Raw genomic sequence first — 22,529 nt, forward strand, 5'->3', positions numbered from 1 at the left:
TCAGAAGTGCAGACCTTATTTCAATGGGAAAAAAAACAGAACCCTAAAATCAATGGAAAAAGAGCAAAAGACACAAAACTATATTTCAGCTTTCAGATTTTCAACAGGGAAAAAAGCATGCAGCCCTAGAAGTCTTCTGAGTTCTAAAATCAACTTGAAGTCGAACCCTATTTCAATGGAAGAAAAATCAAAGTAGAAATCACCTCTAAGTTTTGATTCTTCTCGGTTCCGACCAGATTTGAAGCCACCAAGCCGGAGATTAGAAAGACAAGAAAAAAAACCCGTCGGGCGTCGGGCGTTGATGTTGGGACCCAAATGCCAAGCAAAACCTGGTAGTCTCCTGACTTCTGTTGCAGCCAGACACTGATGGAAGACCTAATAAATCAGGGGGCTACAATCATTCCATCATGGTGTGGCTAATGGAACCAAATTTGTGTTCATCGGTCAGAGATGCAAAGAACAAATAATCAATGGTTTGAGAAAATTATTTATTACACTTTGCCAAGCAGTTAGAACTTATAACATCATGGTGGGCCTTGCGGCGATATGCAAAAACTTTTGCTTTTTTTTGGGAGGGAAATGGTGAGCTCTTATTACTAAGAACAGCCTTGACTAAGGCAGTCGAGGAGGCAAAATATATCATATGCAAAGGACGGGCGCGAAGGTGCTTTCTGCAGAGGAGGCTAGCAAATTCCTTATCGTACACTTGCAAATATAAATAGCTTCCTTTTTATACATCTAATTTCTTATATGGTAACGCACATTTAGGAAAAGTTGGTAGACATTGTTGGGACCCATGTACAACTCACCCTTAAAAGCTAATTTGTTGATCGGTAATGACAGATAAAAAAAGTTTGTAGCTTTGCTAGTTTGTTGTGTGAAAGTTAAGAGAAAAATGACAGATTCTTTTCCTTTTTTTTATCGGTAATTACAGATAAAAAAATGTCAGATTCTTTTTCTTGTGACAAGTGACAACTCACTACCACCATTAGCTATATTACATTCTTTTACTCTTTGCAACTTTAGTCTATCACTAGTGACCATGGTTTTAAAATTTCGATTTCGGGACCGGTTTCGAACTTCCGAAAAACTGAAATTTCGACCGAAATTTGGTACTCAAGTTTGAAATTCCGGACAGAAATTTCAACCAAAATCCTGTAATTTCAGCCAAAATTTTGTTACACTTTTTTTTTTTTTTTTTAAAAAAGCATTTTTCTCAAAATTTCGGACCTAAATTACCGAAATTTCGGAATGGGATCCACTTCATAAGGATGACCCAAACCCTTTGGGGCTATTTGGATATGCGGATTTTAGAATCCGGGATTTCTTCAAAATTGTAGATGAGAGACAAGAGAAGAAGCGGACCAGCCGTCGTTTTCTGATTTCTTGCCCTTCTTTCCATCGACAAGAACACATCAGATCATCTCATGTTTCCAAGTTTTAAAAATCTCAGGACGCGAGAGAGATTTCTAACAACTGAATTTCTTATTTAAAATCCAAGAAACGTTGTCAGGATAGCATACAAAAGCTTGATTATGAACCTCTTTTACACTGTTTTCAAACTAATACTTGGATTCTAAACTCCGCGTATCCAAACAGATTCTGTTGGGCAACAATGTAATTCAGTTGTAATGCATAGATCACCTCCATAGGATGGTCCTAGACCTGGCAAACGGGCGGGCCGGACCGGATTTGACCCGGCCCGTACGGGTACGGGTCAAACGGGCCGGGTCAAAGTGACCCAGAAAATTCTACGGGTCATTGACATTGGACCCGCACCCGGCCCGTACGGGCCGGGTCGACCCGCGGGTCACCCGGATTTTTGACGTATTTTTTAAGAGTTTTTTTATTTATTTAGGGATTTGCTAGCCACCTTCTCCTGGGCTATTTTTCGGCTTGTAGCCCCTCCTTTGCTGCAAAGATTGGGTGAAGTACGGTCTGGGGCAAAGGTTGCTAGCAACAAAGAGAATAAAGAGAAGTAATCATTACGGATTTTTGAAATATTCTCAGAATTTCTAAGTTTGAAATGAAAAATTACCGCAAAAAGGTCAAAAGTAAAAAAATTACATATAAAATATGCCAATTACCGAGAAAACTACGGAAAAAAAGTAAAAAAACCGTCTTTTGCACTTTTTTATGGGCACCCGCGGGCACCCGCGGGTCCACCCGGGTGGACCCGCGGGTCAATTTCTAACGGGTCAACAACAGGTGACCCGGACCCGTAAATTTACGTGCGGGCAGGGTGGACCCGCGGGTCCGGGTCACTTTTTGCCAGGTCTAGATGGTCCAAACCGTTCATATATGTTGGGCCACTTAAGAGGTGGTGTTCTGATTCCTACAAAATTGGAATGAGGATTCCGATTCCGTCTCCTTCCAGTCTTGAAGGAGATCCCGTGCATAAGGTAAAAGGCTAAAAAAACCAAATTTGCTAAGCAATTTCGCAGAAATCCATTTCGAGGCTCACTTTTGGAAGAGACAACAACCACATCCGATGAATTACAAGAATAAGACAAAATCTGCTAAAAAAATGAATGCGTGGCTGTTTTCACCTGCAAAAGTGAGCGGATTAAGGGCTAGGATCATTTTGATCATTTTACCCTGCGATCAAAGGATCTGATCATCTAAACTAGACAAAAGCTAGATCCAATATTTATCTTTCAGGAAGAACGCTAAAAGTAATTTCCTTTTAGCATTTTCCTATGGAATATATCTTATCCCGGACAATCTATCCTGTTACCAAACGGCCTCCACCGGACAAAAACAGTTATAAGCGTAGCTCCTAAAACCCTCTCTCTCTCTCTCTCTCTCCAAAACCCTAAACTCCCTCTAAAACCCTAAAACTCCGTCTAAAACCCTAAAAAACTCGGTCTATAACCGTAAAACTGCGTCAAAAACCCTAAAAACTCCATCCAAAACCCTAAGTCTTCCAAAAACCATGCCTTTATCCCTCCTCCGCGAGCCTTCTAGATCACTATCAAAGCTTCTCTGTAACCTCTCCTTCATCCGATCCATGGGCGGAGGCCCTCGAACTTTCCCAGGTGGCCTTAACAAATGGCAATGGAAACGCCTCCACGAGAAAAAAGCCAAAGAGAAAGAGAACAAGCTTCTGCATCAAGAAAAACAGATCTACGAAGCTCGAATCCGATCCCAAATCCGCAACAAACTCGCCCCAAAATCCGATCCCCCATCTTACCAATCATCACATGATTCGAAGAACGCCTCGAATTTTGCTCCTATGTCCGCGAAAAATCACATCAAAGCCCTAGCCGATCGGTTTATGAAGGAAGGAGCTGAAGATCTATGGAATCATGATGACGGGCCCTTGAAATCTCCCGCTCCACAATCTCCTTCAAAAATCAACGATCGCCATGATCGAATTCCCTGTCGTCATCAATGGCCGAGATCGCAATCTCCTCCTATTGATTTGAGAAAGATTGTTTCCAATAGGCATAATGTGGTGGATAATCAAAATCGTAGGCATTTTTCGGTTGAAGCACGGAGGAGCCCTAGGTCGAGATTTCGATCTAGTGCGAACTCCTCGAGTGATGATGATGATGATGGTGATGAATTTGGGGATTCTCGTGTTAAATCAGGAGGGAATTCTAGATGGCCAAGGTTTAGTATTGATGAAGGGGAAGGAGAGGAGGAAGAATTGAGTTCAAGAGGTAAGAGGGTGAAGAAGATGATGAGTAGTGCTGCTTTGGGGAATTATGATACAAAGGAGAAGAGACGGCCTCTTAAGCGTGTTGATGAAGAACATGATCTTTCAGAGCATGTTCGGTCGATTCGAGATGAGTTCAAGATGAGGAGTTTGATTGGGAATGCCGAGAGACGGAATGAAGAGGAGGAGGAATCACTCTTAAGTCAGAAGAGGTATAGAGTAACATCTCTATAGAATAATGCAATTCAGTATGTACATGAATGCTTGTATGATTGCCATGTTACAAATAATGGTGACTATAAATTGGATCCATACTTACGTCAAAAAAGAAAGAAAGAAAAAAAACTAGATCCACACTCAGTCCACAGTAAAACTACATTGATGAAGGCATTGTAGACTTCATAAAGTGTATTTTTTATGGATAATGTCAATCCAATTGAATTTCACCACCAGTCATTTCCAAAAAAATTCATTTTTTGATTGATCCTAATTGTGCAATTGATGGCTTGAAAATTGACAGTTAACAGTAAATATGGGCAAGACACCAAATTTAATCCGTGAAGATTTATTGATCAGATGATTATCCAATTAGTACAGTTTTTAGCTATGGCAAACCGTGGTGAGGCAATTTGGACTGTTACTATTAGCTATACATGATGTGTCGTGGATGGTAGGCAATGTTGCTTCAGTTGTCTTGAAACCACTATATGCATGTGTATTTGTATGCTTGTCATGTTATTAGTCTTGCGAATGAGAGTTAAATGCATATGATGCTTATCTGCTAGGAACAAACTTCAAAATAATTTGGGAAATGATACTTAAATGTGTTCTTGTTTGATCATTTCCCATGGATGAGGTTGTAAATGAACTTGGAATTTGGAATTTCATTTTAGACAAATTAGGCCTTGTTTGTTTGGATTTTAGCCCTATTCGTTTTGAATTTTCAATATGCATTATAGTTTAGAACAAAATAAATTATTTTCCTTGTGTTTGTAATTGTATCACAAAAATTTGCAGAACAAGTGTATTCATTATAACAAAAAAATGGTTCGTTACTATAATTTTTCTCTTTCCATTCAGCAATCTTTCTCTTTCTGAGTTGGCCGTCCTCCTGACGGTCAAGGAGGGGTCGGGAGGACGGGACCTCGAGGGTTTTGGTTGGGGTGGACGGATCTGTGAAGAGACTCGAGGGCTTTCGCCAGGGAGGCCGGGTCTGTGAAAAAACTTGAGGGTTTTGGCCACCGGGAGGCCCGATGTGGCCGGATGAGACCGGGTTTAGCCGGAGGAGACCGTAGGGAGGATGGGAGGCCGTAGGGAGGCTGGGTCAAGAGAGAATAGAGGTCGGATCTGGTTGGGAAGGCCGGATCTGTGAAGAAAATTGAGGTCTTTGGCCGTCAGGGAAGCGGGAGCTGGCCGGAGGCTCTTCTCGGCCTAAAGTTGTGGGAGGCAGTGGAGGCTGTGGGAGGCCCGTGGGTTGCCAAAAGTGGTGGCCGGTGGAGGCAATGGGTGGTCGTGGGTTGCTGGATGTTGCAATGGAGAGGAGGGGGGAAGAAACAGTTTTGTTGCTGGATTGAATGGGGATCTGCCGGAGCTCGGTGGTGGCACGAGATGGAGGTCGCCAGAGATCGGGTAGTCAAGATGGCTATCGTGCACAGTTAGGGGTGCATAATAGCTGTAGGTCCTCGAGCAGGATTTTTGAAAATCGAAATCGCCAGTTGGAATAAGGTGGAGAAATCTTTGTGGCATGGCGGACACGTATCACGACTTTGTGGGGACCACAAATATGGCACTTTTTGTTGGACTCGATACTAGTTAGGCTATTGGGTAATGTAATGGGGAATGGGGATGGGTAGCATATAACGTTTATGTAAGCTAATTCTACTGTATGTAGGGGGTGGTACTGTTGTAGCCTGTTAAGGGACATCTTGTCCCTTATTTGGCTCTTTTTGGAATAATAAATGTCAATTTAAAAAAAAATGGTTTGTTACTTTTTATTGGGAGGAATATTTCTTGGTATTTAATTACAGCCAGAACTGCTGATAAAGTGCTGCATAATGTTGAAAAAAATAATGTTGATCAAAACAATTTTTGAGTACTTGACAATCTAAGAAATTTTTTGAATGAGAAATGCCACTATCCTTTATGTGCCTTGCAAGTTTTTGGGGTTTCCTATTCTATCTATTTAGATGTTTGGGTAATATTATTTGCTTCTATTTCCCTAGGTTTGACGAGTGCAATATCTCTCCATTGACAATCAAGGCACTCTCTTTAGCTGGTTATGTGCAGATGACCAAGGTGCAAGAAGCCACACTTACTGTTTGCCTTGAGGGTATGTGAAACCTTTGGTTGTTAAACTTAAATTTATCTTAAGATCTATTTTTCTGAGGTTTTGTGCTTGGGCCCATATCTCATATGGAAAATCCTAAGTGCGTCAACCACAAGGTGGTGGGTTCAAGCCAGGTTACCGATCAAATTTTTTTTTTTGCCGAGGCTTCAGCTTTATTTGCTGCCTCATGGTATCAGCATTTTGCTTTTCTTCTAAAAATTATTCCTGCACATATACCAAGTTAATGTTATCATTTTTTTGCTGAGTTTTCTGCTTTATCTGTTTTCTCATGATATCAGCATTTTCCTTTTCTTCTAAAAATTATTCTTACATGTATACCAAGTTAATGTTGGATTGGACTGTGGTAGAATAAACTTATAGTTCTTCACAAGTGGCATGCTCGCCTTTCTGCCCATATGGACATACAACTTGGTTTGGCGAATGATCACCTTCTTTCATCATAGAATGCATGGCAATTTTCGTGCATTTGTAAATAGTCTTATTCTCTTGCAGAATAGTAGGACACCCACGTGATTAGAAATTTAGAATTAGTTGGATAACCTATTTTCCATGCAATTGCCAATCGAAACTCGTTAAGCTTGCTGTTTTACAGACCAAAACTTTTACAACTATCTTAGTGATTTTTGGTTTGTATTTGCCAAATCCTGCTGACACTAAAATGTTTATTTTTCTTTTTTCATGAAAAAGTCTTGATCTTTTCAAATAAATCTTTTGAATAAATTGCAATTAATTCAAATATCTCATCATAAGTTTGAATATCTACAACAAACACATTATAATGGAAATTGAATTCACTATCTGTAAATCAAGTGAAGGCACTTAACCACTGTATCGTGCAATTGACACCTAGAATACCTATGCATAATATTGTTCTAAATAGAACGAGAGAATCGAGTTTTTCTAACCTTTTATGAACTTTTCCCGAATCTTGGAACTCGATTCACTGCATAGTAACAGATAACTCCGACTTTTTCAGAATATCACGATTTTATCACGACATTTTGATAAAACAACGTAATCCCGAGATTTAAAAGACATGGCGATATTTTCATTTTTATCATTAACCGAGAAAAATATTGCAATCCATGTTGTTAAAATTGACGATTGGTGATTTGAATCGTACGATTCAAATTGAATTGAGGGTTGAACGATTCAAATCAGAAGAAGAATAATTTTTTAGTAAAAATTGTACGGTTCAAGTACGATTCGATTTTGAATTGTGTGATTTTTTGAGTTTTAAATTTTTTACGATTCTTTGGTATTCGGTTATTTTTTTGTGGTGAGCCCTTACGATTAGAAATAAATCGTATATCAAACCCCCGCCCCAACTTATAACCTAAAAACATGTCAATAAAATCCGAACTCTATTCTTATCCTCCTTTGTTCTTTTTTTCTCTCTTGTTCTTTCTTTCTTTTCTTCCTCATCCTTTAGGCTTCTACCAATAGCAGCTGCAAGTTTGGATTACTATTCATAGAATTTTATATTTAATTTAATAGTTTTAAATGAGAAATAGACAATTGCTCATTTTATTCTTATTTTTGAGTTTTTTAATATACTTTTAATATTTTTAATTCTTATATATAACTCTGAAAAAATCTTACGATTTATGATTCGAACCCTGTTACAATTTACAATTTGATTGTGATTTTCAGAACCTTGATCGCAATATTTTTAAGATATTTTTTAATTTTATATTTTCTTAAATTATATATTTTTAAATAATTTTTGCCACCATTTTCAAAGTCAAATATTTTTAAAAAAATTTATTTTTATCGTTTTCCCATTTTAAACTGGAAAAAATAGAAAATTTAGTATATCCCGAGATTTGTCCTTGCTGAGAAATTCTCGAGAGCAATTTTTGTGATTTAGATTCACTGAATTATGCCTGCATCCGAACTTAGTAACTATGATTTTTTTGCCTGCGTTTGCTTTGTCAATTTTAAGTATGGTTTCGTCTAGGCTTTCTTTGTCTTTTTTTTAACAAGAGTATCACATTCTCGCTCGAAACATACCCACTAGAAAATATCACTATTATACTTTCGTCATAGACACTAGCCTGTTTCCATTAATGTTGGTTTGCTTCCTCAGTTTGTGCATCCGAAGTTGCCCTTGAATGAGGTGTCTGGGGCTAGTGGAGGGGCCTACCGGCCTAGAGATTAAGCTGATTTATGATTCATGGCTCCATCTCCTTTTAACTATTTTGATTCTCTGTGTGATGGTTTTACCTATGTTGAGAAGAGAAGAGAATGAGAGAAAAGAGTGAGTTAAGAGCATAGCTCCACCCCACCCACTTATGTATTTATATAAAGATAACAAGTACAGTGAACAAAATATCCTTAGGCACAAAATGTACACCTTCTAACATCCCCCCTCAAGCTGGAATGTAAATTGTAAATATCATACATTCCTAGCTTGTTACAAATATCATTTAGCTTATCTTTACTCAAAGACTAAATATATCAGCTAGTTGATCCACTGATCGAGTGAAGGAGACGTGTATCTTGCCCTTTTGTATTCTCTAGCGTATGAAATGACAATCAACTTCTACGTGCTTGGTTCTCTCATGGAAGACAGGATTGATAACAATGTGAATAGCAGCCTTATTGTCACAATAAAGCTGGGCTGGAAAAGGTGAAGGGAAACCAATCTCTGATAGGAGAGAGCGCAGCCAGATAAGCTCTCCACTTGTATGTGATATGGCTCGATATTCTGCTTCTGAGCTCGACTTAGAAACTATGTTGTACTTCGCCATGGCACTAAGTTACCTCCAACAAAAGTGCAATAGCCAATGGTGGATCTCCTATCTGCTAGAGACCCTGCCCAATCTACATCACAAAATCCTTTTAGGCTTGCTTGCCCATGCTTCTTGAATAGGAGGCCTTTCCCTGGCGCTCCCTTTAGATAGCGAAGAATTTGAACCACTGCTGCCCAGTGGGAGGTGCGTGGAGCACTCATAAACTGGCTAACTACCCCAATTGCGTATGAGATATCTGGGCGAGTAACAATGAGATAAATGAGGTTCCCAACTAGCCGACGGTATTTGCTAGGGTCATCCATCAAGTCTCCCTCATCTGAAAGCAACTTTGTATTTAGGTCCATGGTAACAACAGTTGGTTTCATCCTCATAGAACCAGTCTCATCCAACAGATCTAGCACATATTTCCTCTGTGAGAGGGAGAGACTACTACCAGAATAAGCTTCCTCAATCCCCATAAAATATCTTAGACGCCAAGGTCTTTTGTGGAAAGTTCTTTCTGCAGGAAGGTCTTTAACCTATCTATACCAGCTGTGTCGCTGCCTGTAATGATAATGTCATCCACATAGACTATGAGAAGGACATGCGAGCATCGGATCATCGACTAAAAACAGCGTGATCAACTGTACATTGCCTCTTGGCAAATCGCATTGTAGCATCACTGAATCGCTCAAGCCATGCTCTAGGAGATTGTTTGAGCCCATATAAAGACTTGCGAAGTCTGCATACTAAGGACATCTCCCTCTGAGCAACATAGCCAGGAGGTTGCTCCATATAAACCTCCTCAGTCAAGTCGCCTTGGAGAAAGGCATTCTTGACATCAAGCTGATAAAGGGGCCATCCTTGGTTAACAACGAGGGAGATAAACACTTTGACAAAAGGAATTTTGGCAACCTGTGAGTAGGTCTCTATGTGGTCAACCCCGAAGGTTTGAGTGTAGCCCTTGGCAACTAGGTGCGCCTTAAGGCACTCAACGGTTCCATCTGGTAAATATTTGATGGTAAAGACCCAATGACAGCCAGCTGCCTGAGCCCCATGAGGAAGATGAACCAAATCTCAAGTGTGATTGGCCTGAAGAGCGGCCTCTTAGTCTCCGTAGCAGCATGCCAGCTTGGGTGAGCAAGGGCCTCGTGTACTGACTTGTGCAAAGAAACAGAAGACAAGGACGAGACAAAACTGCGAAACATAGGGGTAAGACGGTCATAAGAAACAACAAAAGATGTAGGGTGAGCGGTCGTACGGGATTGAGTACGTGATGCAATTGGAGAATGAACAGAAACACCAAGAGTGGGGAAAGAAGATGTCTGAGATGAAGATGCTAGTATCTCCAGCTGGGAGGGCTCTTGCTCGGGTGCAAGGTGGGGAACATCGGGTCTTGCACGATGCTGATAGACCTTTGGAGCAAGTATAGAAGGAGGAGGAGGTGGAGCAGGTACAAGAGGAGGAGTAGGAGGAGGAGCAGGTACAGTAGGACTCAAAGAAGAAGGGGAAGCAACGGGATCATGAACCATAGGAAGAGGAAGGGGAAGCGGAGGGTCAGAAAGAAGGGGGCTGCAGTCAGAGTACGATCAGTAAAGAAGGAAACTGACTCAAAGAAGGTGATGTCAGTGGTAACAAACAAGTGTCTGAGCTGAGCTCTATAGCAACGATAGCCCTTTTGGGTACGAGAGTAGCCCAGAAAGACACACCGCTCTGCCCAAGGATCCAATTATCCGAGCCGGGTGAGAGGTTGTGTACGACACAGACACAACCAAAGACCTGTGGAAGGAGGGGAAATGGATCCCCCTGAGGATGGAGGATCGAGAAAGGAGAAGAGCCATCCAACAACGAAGAGGGTAGGCGATTAGCTAGAAAGCAGGCTGTTAGAGCCGCATCGCTCTAATAAGGTTTGGGAATTCGCATTTGAAAGAGGAGAGTGTGGGTGACTTCAACAAGAGATCGTAGTTTCCTCTCGGCTACACCATTTTGTTGAGAGGTGTAAGCGCAAGAGGATTGATGAACAATGCCATGGGTGGAAAAGAAATCTCGAAAACCAATAGAGAAGTACTCTCGAGCATTGTCAGTGTGCAAACACTTGAGAGGATAATCATATTAGGTAGTAATCTCTGTGTGAAACGTGCGAAATGCTCGAAAGACCTCAGAGCGGTCTTTAAGAAGAAACAACCAAGTCACACGCGATAAATCATCCATAGAGACGATAAAATATCAATAACCAGAGAGAGATGTGCTTCTGGAGGGGACTGCATACATTAGAATGTTTGAGCTCAAAAGGAGTAGAGGCACGACTAACGACTCAGCAGGGGAAGGACACACAATGGTGCTTCCCAAGCTCACATGACTCGCACTGAAAGGGCTGAAGAGGGCCAGTTGCAACAGAGGATTGCTGAAGTCGCAAAAGGCATGGTTTTAAATTTCGTCCGAAATGTTTCGTTTCGGTTGAAATGTTTCGGTTTCGGCACAAACCGAAACGAAATTCACATGAATCGTTTCTTTACAAGATTTCGTCGAAATTTTATCGAAATTCCGAAATGTCGCTGAAATTTCGGTTGAAATTTTATTTTTTGACTTTTCACAAAATTTCCACCTAAATAGCCCAAATTTCAATCGAAGTCAACATGATTTCGGCCGAAATTTTGGCCCAAAACTGAAACATTGCGGTTTCGGTGGTGGCCGAAACTGACAATGAAACCGAAATTTAAAACCTTGGTGAAAGGGAGGGGTGGCCGAGACGGCAATGCCACTGGTAGGCATTAATAGAAGGGTGCAATCAAGGCTATAAAGACCATCCACCACACTACCCGAACCAATCGTCTTTCCAGTCGACAGATCTTGAAAAACACAATAAGAGGGAAAGAAAGAGACAAAACAATTAAGAGTCTTTATGATTTGACTAACAGAAAGTAAATTGAATGGGGACTGAGGAACACAAAGTACCGATGACAAGGTAAGACTAGAGTGAGGAGAAATAGTATCCATACCAGAAATAGAGGCAGTGGCCCCGTTGGCCAAAGTAACTGTATGAGAGGGAGAGGGAAAGGGCTTAAAGGAACGAGGAGAGGCAGAGTTACCCGTCATATGGTTAGAGGCCCCTGAATCAATAATCCAATAGCTGGAGGTAGTGAGGAGAGAAGTGGGAGAACCACTGGGCTGCGCGAAAGGCGTAGTCGGGGCTCGAAGGTGCGCGCTTAAGAGCAAAAACTCATCATACTCATCATACTCGGCCCTGGAGATAAGGATACAGTCATCATGTGCTGCGGGTCCAACTGAGGAGGATGTAGAGGCATAATATGTAGCCACAAAATGTCTCACTGTCGGATAAGTAGTGCAGTATGGGCTCCCACACCTTCCAGAATAACGATGATAGCTATGACGGCCATAGCCCGGACGGTCACCACCAACGTACGGGCCAAGAATAGAAGCCTTAAGCGAAGGGTCACGAGCCCCACGGCCCGGCATACAGTGCGGCGCATGAGAAAAGACCTTTGGGAGGGATGAATTGGATCCATTGAGTGTAACGTAAGGCATCTGAGGGAATGAAGTGTCCACAGAAGGAGAATAGCTAGAAGATGGAGCCGAGGGTGAAGGAGTCGAGCTAACAACGAGAATAGTGCTGATATGAGGATCCATGATGACAGGAGGTGTCATGAAGAAAGAGATAGAGGGAGACTATCAGTCACAATGGCGTAAAATAAACAAAGGAGAGAAGAAGAATCATACGACAAGCACGACCATGATATTGCGGCTCCGATGAAGGGGCATAGTAGAACAGCACATGATTACTAGCCGAGAAGTGAATAGAGGTTAGGAGATAAAATCGAAAGCATAATACGTCGCTCGGACGTTTCAGCAAACACATGGTGTGCAATAAGGAGGAGAAACAAGTAACATAGATTGGAGCAGTGGAAAGGAATAAAAGAGGTGCTAGTATAATTTAGGTCATGAAGGAGAGGGGCTAAGAGGAAAAAGAGGAGGCTGTTACAAGGGAACAAGGAGGGCGAGAAAACCAAGAAGAATGCGAGAGGAAGAGATTAAGGGGCTTTTGGAGGAGGGGGTGGGTGGGTTTTTGTGTTGAGGGGCTGGTGGGGTTTTCTGGTGAGAAGCGAGGGGGTTGGGTGGTTCGGTGAGGATGGGAAGGGGCGGGGCTGGTAGAAAAGAGAAGAGAGGACAAGGAGGGGAGGTGGTCCGACGAGGGTGGGAAGGGGCCAGACTTCTGTTCTCTGGTGAGAGGCGAGGGGGTTGGGTGGTCTGGCGAGAATGGGAAGGGGCGGGGCTGGTAGAGAAGAGAGGAGAGGAGAGGAGGGGAGGTGGTCCGGCGAGGGTGGAAAGGGGCAGGACTTGTGGAGAAGAGAGGAGAGCGAGGGGAGGTGGTCCGGCGGTGGCTGGAGAGAAGAGAGGGCTGGGAGGCGTGGAGGACGTAGCGGGGTTAGGTTAGGGTGAGGATTGGGCGAGGGATTGAGGAGGTAGAAGAAGAGGGATGTCCTCAATGGTGGTCCCTAGGGCTCTGATACCATGTTGAAAAGAGAAGAGAATGAGAGAAAAGAGTGAGTTAGAGCATAGCTCCCCCTCACTCATGTATTTATATAAAGATAACAAGTACAATGACTAAAATGCCCTTAGGCACAACATATAACCTTCTAACAACCTACGATAGTAAGAAAACTACAAAATGTCAAAAACTGATTAAGAGTTGGTGGATGCCTTATTTTTCACTAGTCATTTGAAACTGTGTTAAGTTATTATTTTAATGAACAAAGTTTTAAGTTTTAATGTCCATGTTAAGTTGGATTAGAATTTGTTACGGTGTTTTTCCCCTTGAGAGTTGCCCTATCCAGAATCATGCAAATTTCCTGCGCCATGTTTATCATTTTTATTAATGCTGACATTGGCTCACGTGTTAGTTACTTGAACTTCTTTATATTGTATGGAACTGCACTCTCACATTTTGGGGTCTTATGTATTTCCCTATGTTGTAGACAAAATCTTTCCCATTGGCATTTTGTGGCTCCAGGCTTGTAAGCCTAGAAGAAGGTTGGCTTAGTATTGGACACATTCAAGTGTTTAATAGGGCTCCCCTTATGGGGATCGAGATATATACTGGTTACAAATAGTTATAGTGGTTAATGGAAACAACTTATGGTAATAGCATGGGTGAGGATTCTACCTCCTTTTTGGTTTGCCTCGGCCTTCGACCTATGGGAGGGTTGGAAGGAGGTATGCTCTAGTGTAGAAAGGCGCCCATCGATTGTCGAAGAATGGGAGGCTCCATTGAATGGGTTGCTTAAGCTAAACTTTGATGGTTCCAACATGGGTAAGCTTGGTCCAATAGGCATAGGATGTGTTCTAAGAGACTCAAGTGGCGAGGTTATTTGGGCCTTTTCAGGTCCTATTAGGACATCCGATGCAAATGAGGCAGAGGTTAGAGCCGTCTATCAGGGAATAAAGTGTTTGAATACAAAATGCATGGATAAGGTGATAGTGAAGGGAGATTCCATGAATGTCATTAGATGCCTGAGTGGATTGGTAGTTCCCCTTAGAGATTCGCCCGGTTCTTTGATGAGATTCAAGACCGAGTTGTAGGGACTTCAGTCATTTTTAAGCACACTAGGAGGCCCGCTAACAGTGTGGCAGACAGACTAGCTAGGGACGGCGTGAGGAAGCACCCCCCCCCCCCCCCCCCCCCCCCCAATCAACCCCACCCCCATCTTTGTTTTCTTTTCCTTTTATTTCCTTCCTGTACCTTTGGTTGACCATCTCAGTCTTCCCGTTCTCTTTTGAATGAAATTGCGACCATTCCAAAAAAAATAAAAATGGAAACATATGCTACTTATGTCGGGGTTTTCTTTCTAGCTGTTTGGAATAGATTCAGTTGGGTTGGATCGAAGCAAGGTTTTAAATTTCAGTTTCGTTCTCTCGCCACAAAAACGTTTCATTTTCGGTTGAAAGCCAACAGCGCTTCACTCTTTTGTTTCTATGGACGCCTTTTTTGTGGGGCTCATATTCCCCATTAATCTCCTACTAAAATAAGGCTTAATCATGTCAATAGGAAGCGGCTTCCATCTCGAACTTGTCCTCTCTTTGATTATGTGGCTAGAAATGAACTCCATCTACCATTCAAAAAGGAAAAAGAAAACGAAAAAGAAATGAACTCCATCCGTGGCATTGAGATCCCCAAAATTATGCCCTTACTAAATCCACCTCATGTATGGCTTTAACCTCCCAAATGAACTTACTAATGGGGAGAGACTTATTCTCAGTTGTTCTCCTAATCTTTTCACTATAAATTACCCAGAACACTGCCAAACAAAGAATGCTGCTTTTATCTTCAGGATTGTGAATACTCCATTGATTGAAAAAGTCCATAACTAACTCTTGAAAGACCAAAGAGATGTCAAACTATTTAAGTCCTGTTGTTGACATCCAAAAAGACACTTCTTAATTCAAGAAAATGTGATGACCGAAATTTGTCCTCTTGTCTACACAAAATGCAAATGTTTGCCCACGAGGAGCCTTTTTTTATCTTCAAGATGTTTTAAAGAGTTCACCTTATCCATGTATCCATCCAACAAAAAAAATAGGATTCTAGCAGGAGCAGATACCTTCTAGATCTTGCCAATAGTGCTAACTCTAAATGCTGATTAATAATAATTGTCAATACTTTAAGAAATGTATTTTGTTGGGTTATTTTTTGAGGTCTGAATCAAGAAAACGGAAATTATCTAGAATTAGCCATAGGTAGATCTTGAAGATATTTCAAATAGATTGCTACAATTAATTGTTTCCTTGCTACAATTAATTGTACCAACCAATGAATAGAACCTATGTTACCCATAAATTGGTGACAATTGTTTTCAATACCTCATTTTTTAATAAATTTTCCGTTTACTTCTCAAAAAAGAAAAAAAAAAACCTCAATTTTTAGTGAAGTAGATGCCATGACTGTAGGAGACCGATCCAGTACCTGTATGTCCTTTTATTTCCAACCAATATGGCTGTTATTGTAGCTGTTGCACACATGAGGATTTCTATACTCAAGTTTCCTGATTGTTTCATGCATCTGACCATGGGCCATTCAGTGATAATATTTTTCTTTGGAGCTCAGCATGAAGAGCCTGCAATTACTTGTGTACTTAGGACTTGTTATTTCGTGGTTATGCATTTAATATTGATTTGGTACTCATTTTTTTGTCACCACAGCTTTCTTATATATATATATAGAGAGGAAAAGGATTGTACGCTCGAGCGTACCAAGCTTATGGTACGCTCGAGTGCCCAATCACATGTGTCCCACATTTTTTGTGGTGATCCAAAGCATTCATTTGCAAGGCCCTATCATAGATAGGGTGTGTACCAAAAATCAGCTCCATTGAATCATCCTAACCCCTCCGAAAGTGGAGGGCAAAAATGGGCAGATTTGTGGACAAACAGTGTTTGTCCATTTTGACCTCCACAATTGGATGGGTTAGGATGATCCTATGGAGCTGATTTTTGGTACACACCCCATCTATGTAAGGGCCTTTCAAATGAATGCTTTGGATCATCCTAACAAAGTGGGCCCACATGTGATTGGGTACTCGAGCGTACCATAAGCTTGGTACACTCGAGCGTACAGTCCTTTTCCTCATATATATATATATATATATATATATATATATATATATATATATATAATCTTGGTATTTTTATAAATAATTCTTTTGAAGTTCTTAAGTGGTGTTTCTCTGACAAAACCTGGAGCAGGAAATGATGTTCTAGTCAAAGCCAAAACAGGCACGGGCAAGAGTGTAGCATTTTTGGTACATCAATTATCTCTTTAAAGTCTGTGTAGTGTGTTGAATATCTCATCAATTTTGTTTCGATCACTATGTTGACCGCAAACAGCTCCCTGCAATTGAAGCAGTTCTTAGGGCATCAAGTAGCAGTATCAATCAACGGGTCCCACCCATACTTGTTCTCATTCTTTGTCCCACAAGGGAGCTTGCTAGTCAGATTGCTGCAGAGGCAAATGTTTTGCTAAATTACCATAATGGCATCGGTGTCCAAACATTAATTGGAGGTACCCGGTTTAAGGTTGATCAGAAACGCCTTGAATCAGATCCTTGCCAGGTTTGATTTTTTTTTTTGAATGGTGTGATTGTTAGTTTACTTAAATCTTGGATTTTGTTGATTTCTAGAGCATACTAATGTTCAACAGTATATGTGGGAATTCCTTTTCTTTCTTTCTGTACTCATCGCCCATAAATGTTTCTCATTGTTTTTTTTTTTTTTTTTTTTGTGTTACTTTTGTAGATTATAGTGGCAACCCCTGGTAGGTTATTGGATCATATTGAGAATAAATCTGGCCTCTCTGTGCGTTTAATGGGCCTCAAAGTACTTATTCTAGATGAAGCTGATCACTTACTAGACTTGGGATTCCGTAAGGATATAGAAAAAATTGTTGATTGTGTGCCACGTCAGAGGCAATCATTGCTGTTTTCTGCTACAATTCCTAAAGAGGTGATTTCTTATGATTCCCTTCACATAAAATTCATTGCATGCCATTTCTTTGTCATTTTGTTGCATAATTCTATATAAAAACTATTCCCGTGCTTAAAATCCATACAAATTCTGCAGGTTCGCCGTATTTCACAGCTTGTTTTGAAAAAGGAGCATATTTTTATTGATACAGTGGGTCTAGGAGGCATTGAAACTCATGACAAGGTACAAAATACTTTCCCTAGCTATTTATCAATTTGTAATTGCTATATGTTTCCCATTTATCAAAGAGATTCGGATCATCATATGGCTCCCATTCATGGAGCATGACCTTTCTACAATGGGGACCAAAAACGAACATCATCTATTCATGTGGCTCCACTGTACATTTTTTGCCTACACGAGAACTGCATGGTTGTGCACGATATAAAAACTTGTTTTATATTCCCTTGTGCAATACTTGAGTCATAATCTCTTATTCAATTCTTCCATGCTAGTTTATGAATAAATCCTATAAACACTAGTGCATGGTCTAAACTCTAAAGTAAGCATTTTCTTTGCAGAGTTCTTTAATGGTGGCCATTCAAATATATTTTTTTTAAAAACAGTGGGGCCCACATTATTTATTGTTGGGCCCCAACTTAAATAGGCTATTATGCAAATGCCTGGTTGTGCAGTGACAGTCGACTTTCCGCAGCTTGAGGCAGAAGTTACCGCCTCAAGGCCTATAGTGATCATTTTCTCATCTCAAGGCCGGAAAATGACCTAGGGATTTCACTCCTCACCCTTGTTAACTCCAAAAATCGTCTCTATAGGATGATTCTAACCCTTAGATCTGTAAAGGGACGACACATTATATAAACCTCTACAGATTGGAGGGTTAGGGTCATCCTATGGAGTTGATTTTCAGGTGCATGGCCTGTTTAAGTTGGGGCCCAATAAATGAATGGTTTGGATCATCGAATCGATTAATGCGGGCCCAATATATTTAAAAAAAACACTTGCGCATACTTGTGGACACCATATAAAAAAGCTCCTCATTTGCATATGTTATAATCAAATTTATTTTAATTGCAATAGAACCAAAGTTAATGCCCTAGGGACCAGTGGGACGATTTTTTTTTTTTTTTTGAATGTTAACAACTTTCATTGAACCGGGGAAGACTGAGAGAGTCCCCCCAAAAGATACAACAAGTGGGACGATATTAATATTGACATGTTATTAACTTTTCCAGGGAGGGACTTCTAAAGGTTGACGATCATCCTAGTTAATGGGTTAAAAGTCCTTTCAATTAAAACGTCTAATATCTCTTTCAATGAATCAAATTACTCTATCAGTTGTTGTTTTGTCGAGGAGTCACTCTACCAATAGTTATTTTGCCGAAGAGGTACTTTACCAATGGTTCTTTATAGGGGTGCATCTCGGGTCGGGTTGGATCGGGTTGAGGCCAACCCTAACCCAACCCGAGATAGTGTTCCCTCAACCCTAACCCAAACCAACTCGAGCCTCAGGTTGAGGATGGTCAACCCTAACCCCCCCCCCATCCCCCGCCTCTAAATTTCTCAACCCTAACCCAAACCATCTAACCAAGATCGAGTCGGGTTGTTTCGGGTTCACCTTAGGCCAAATAGAAAAATACAATAACCCATAGAAAATGAAGATAAAATTAGAGGGCAGAGGTTGGGTCGGGTTGCCAAGGCCTCAACCCTAACTACAACTCAACTAAGCCTCAACCCTAACCCAACTCGAAATTAAATTGGGTTGGCTTTTCCCAACCCCAACCCAACCCGAGGAAATGCCAACCCAACCCGAGCCAAAATCGAGTTGAACCCATCGGGTTCGGGTTGAGCCCGACTCAAGTTGCACCCCTAGTTCTTTAAGTAGTAATCCTCCTGTATGTTTTAATAAATATTATTTTATTAACAGAAAAGTGTTCCTGTGCTCGAGCGCAGCTAGCTTATCTGCGCTCGAGTGCCAGAAAATCATGTGGGCCCACATTTTTGGGGTGATCCAAAGCACTCATTTGGAAGGCCCTTCCATAGATAAGGCGTGTGCCAAAAATCAGATTCATAGGATCATCCTAATGCATCCAAAAGTGGAGGGGGGAAATGGGCAGACAGGATCATCCTAACCCATCCAAAAGTGGAGGGAAAAATGGACAGACACTTTTGTCCACAAATCTGCCCATTTCCCCCTCCACTTTTGCATGGGTTAGGATGATCCTATGAATGCTTTGGATCACCCCAAAAATGTGGGCCCACCCTGTTATCTGCGCTGGAGCTCTGATAAGCTTATTTGCGCTCGAGCGCCGGAACAATAAGCCGTTTTATTAATATAAGAAAACAATTGGACCAGCCCAATATTATTGTAGAGGCTATTAACTAGGCTTAAGTTTGTTTTCCGGATAGGTGGTTTTCTATTTAGAGGGGTTATTAATATCTTCGGTTTCGGTCATCACTGAAACATAAACATTTCGGTCATTAGTGGAACGGAGACATTTCGGTTTCGGTATGAAATTTTGGCCGAAATCTTGTAAAATCATGGAAACATTTCGGTTCAAAATTACGACCGAAATCAAGGTAAGATTCTTCACCACTGGTTTTTCATTTTATTTGTGAACTTTTTTAGAAACAACTTAATGGAATCTCGTTGTTCTCTTTTCTACCTGTTGAATTGATTTTTGTCAGAGTTTCTATTTAACTATTGACATTTTGACGTAAACTTTGTTTTTGTTTCGGACGAAATCACGAAATTTCAAACGCAATCCTGAAATTTCGGGCTAAATCTTGTATTTTTCCGAAACTAAGTGAATTTCATTTCGGTAGCAGCTGAAATCGAAATAGTTTGGCCGAAATTTAAAACCATGTTAATATTATTGTACACTATTTTTTTTAAAGATAACTAATTTTTTTAAAGAAACAGGAACAGGATCACAACATCATTGAGCAGAGGCTGCCATATAAATAACAACCATCTATATTCATGATAGGATTACAACGTCATTGAACTGATAAAGAGGTACGCTCATTGAGTGGGACTCGGTAGTGGAGAGGGTGTAGAAGAGACCGGACACTTGGAAGCGTAACCTGGTATCCTTGGGAGGAAGAATCACTCTTATAAATTCGGTGCTCGCGAATATTCTGATTTATCAATTATCCGTCTTTGAAATGCCTTATTAGGGTAATCAAGCGAATTGCACAGAACCAAAGAAGATTTCTTGTGGATGGGGAGGGGGTCAGACGAGAAGTATAAAATGCTTTTAGTAAGCTAGGAGGAGATATATAAGCCAATCAAAGCTGGGGGCCTAGGAATTAGGAGACTAAAATGTATGAATAGTGCAGTCCTAGGGAAGTGACTATGGAGGTATGAAGAGGAGAGGCGCCAACTCTAGGTTAGAGTTATTGAAGGCGTGTATGGTCCTTCACCAGGCCAGTCGATCTCGGATGATAGATTCAGCCACCATGTCAGTGGATCGCAGATGACAGATTCCTCACGTCATCGTGGACTCCCTTGAGTCAACTCCCTTTTACCTTGACTGTGTTATGCTTTTTGCCTCCATGGTTCCGCGTTTTGTCCTGCAAAGTCAGTAAAAACTCCTTTGACTTTCCTGAATTATGACCGCGTCAACCAGGTACTCGACCGCGTTGTGCCGAGTCGACTAGGATTTTCTTCGACCACGTACTTCGCCACATCCGTGTTTTTAAATTGAATGAAGGGATAAGGTTCAAAGTCTATTCAAGTGAAAGGATAAGGTTCTAGTTTCATAATTGATGTGGAGAGGTTCCCCTAAAAGACGTATTTCCCGACTTGTTTGTTATGGTAGTAGAGAAGGAAGCGAGGCAACTCTCTTTTACCTTGGCCGTGTTCTGCGTTTTGCCGCCATGTTTCCGCATTTTGTCCTACATAGTCAATAAAAACTCCTTCGACTTTCCTGAATTATGACTGTGTCAATTGGGACTCGCCCATGCTGTGCCAAGTCGACTAGGATTTTCTTCGGCCGCGTTCCACGCCTCATCTGTGTTTTTAAACACTGGATTCAGCCATGGCGAAATGACTACTTGGAGAGATATCGACTAGGATTTTCTTCAGCCGCGTTCCACACCTCATCTGTGTTTTTAAACACTGGATTCAGCCATGGCGAAATGACTACTTGGAGAGATATCCTGTATCAAAAGCATAAATTCAATGAAGGGATAAGGTTCTAGTTTCATAAGTGATGTGGAGATGTTCCCTTAAATGACGTCTTTCTTGACTTGTTTGTTATGGTGTAGAGAAGGAAGCATTTGTAAATGAGTGCTTTGTGAGAGAGGAGAACATAGTACATGGAAGATTAACTTTAGAAGGAATTTCTTTGATAGAGAGTTGGGCCAAGTGGCAAGTTTATTTGTGCTGCTAGAGGCCTATTATATTAAGAAGTATGGTGAAGACAAAAGGGTTTGGGTCAAATGTTCTTCTGGGGTCTTCAACATCAAATCATTCTACGGCATGATTGCTTCTAGCCATGTATCCTCAAATATAACCAGAGTGTGGGGCATTCCTGCACTGCCCAGGGTATGTACCTTTAGATGGATGGCCTTTCTATATAAAATCCTGACAGTGGATCACCTGCTCAATTGCCACTTGTTGATCATTGATCATTGCACCTTATACATATAAGTAGGAGAGTCAATGGATCATATGTTCCTACATTGCAGATTAGCCAAGTATGTGTGGAGTAGAATCCTTTATAAATTTGGTATAACACGGGCTTTCCCTTTCAGGCTGTCGGATTTGTTGGAGAGGGGACCCTTGCCTCTTGGAGGCAAAAAGGAAAGATACTATGGAATGTTATATTTCTAGCAACGATTTGGGTGTTATGAAAAGAGAGAAATGCTTCCATAAAAAAATAAGAAAAAGAAAAGAAAAGAAAAGAAAGAAAAATGCTCGAGTCTTTAGAGGCTTAGCTAAAAGCCCTCAATTTCATATTCTCGAAGGTATTGCGCTAACCATTTCTGGGTGAAAACCCTACTCAGCTTCAGGTTCGTATCAACTTTTAATCTTTGGAATGGACGGGGGAGGTGTATGATTACCGATCAGATGACTCCCATATCCCAACTTTGGGAGCCACCTGGCCCTCGTCAATTAAAGCTCAACTTTGATGGGTCTAGCTCGGGGAATCCTGGTCCAACAGATGTTGGTGGGGTCCTAAGAGATGATATTGGGTTGGTGAGGTGGGCCTTCTTGGGCCCCATCGGGGTTGCTGATTCCAACGGGGCCAAGGTTGGAGTGGTTCTCCAAAGCATCAAGCTCATT

General features: G+C 41.2%; 1 protein-coding gene across 2 annotated transcripts in view; it reads left to right on the forward strand.

Moving 5' to 3' along the window:
• The first annotated feature begins 2,792 nt into the window (after positions 1-2,792).
• LOC143857301 (putative DEAD-box ATP-dependent RNA helicase 48) overlaps positions 2,793-22,529 on the forward strand; it is a 33,860-nt gene continuing 14,123 nt past the window's right edge. For both annotated transcript variants that reach the window (XR_013238585.1, XM_077367724.1), the window contains exons 1-6: positions 2,793-3,873; positions 5,884-5,990; positions 16,502-16,557; positions 16,643-16,867; positions 17,051-17,257; positions 17,375-17,461. Coding sequence is in view for 1 of the 2 variants with exons in the window: in XM_077367724.1 (XP_077223839.1) it covers positions 2,936-3,873; positions 5,884-5,990; positions 16,502-16,557; positions 16,643-16,867; positions 17,051-17,257; positions 17,375-17,461 (1,620 nt within the window). In the remaining variant the exon portion in view is untranslated. The remainder of the gene's footprint in view (positions 3,874-5,883; positions 5,991-16,501; positions 16,558-16,642; positions 16,868-17,050; positions 17,258-17,374; positions 17,462-22,529) is intronic.

This window comes from Tasmannia lanceolata, unplaced genomic scaffold, assembly GCF_043159265.1.
Source record: "Tasmannia lanceolata isolate RefF3 unplaced genomic scaffold, GAP_Taslan_0.1 ptg000024l, whole genome shotgun sequence".
Classification (NCBI taxonomy): Eukaryota; Viridiplantae; Streptophyta; class Magnoliopsida; order Canellales; family Winteraceae; genus Tasmannia; species Tasmannia lanceolata.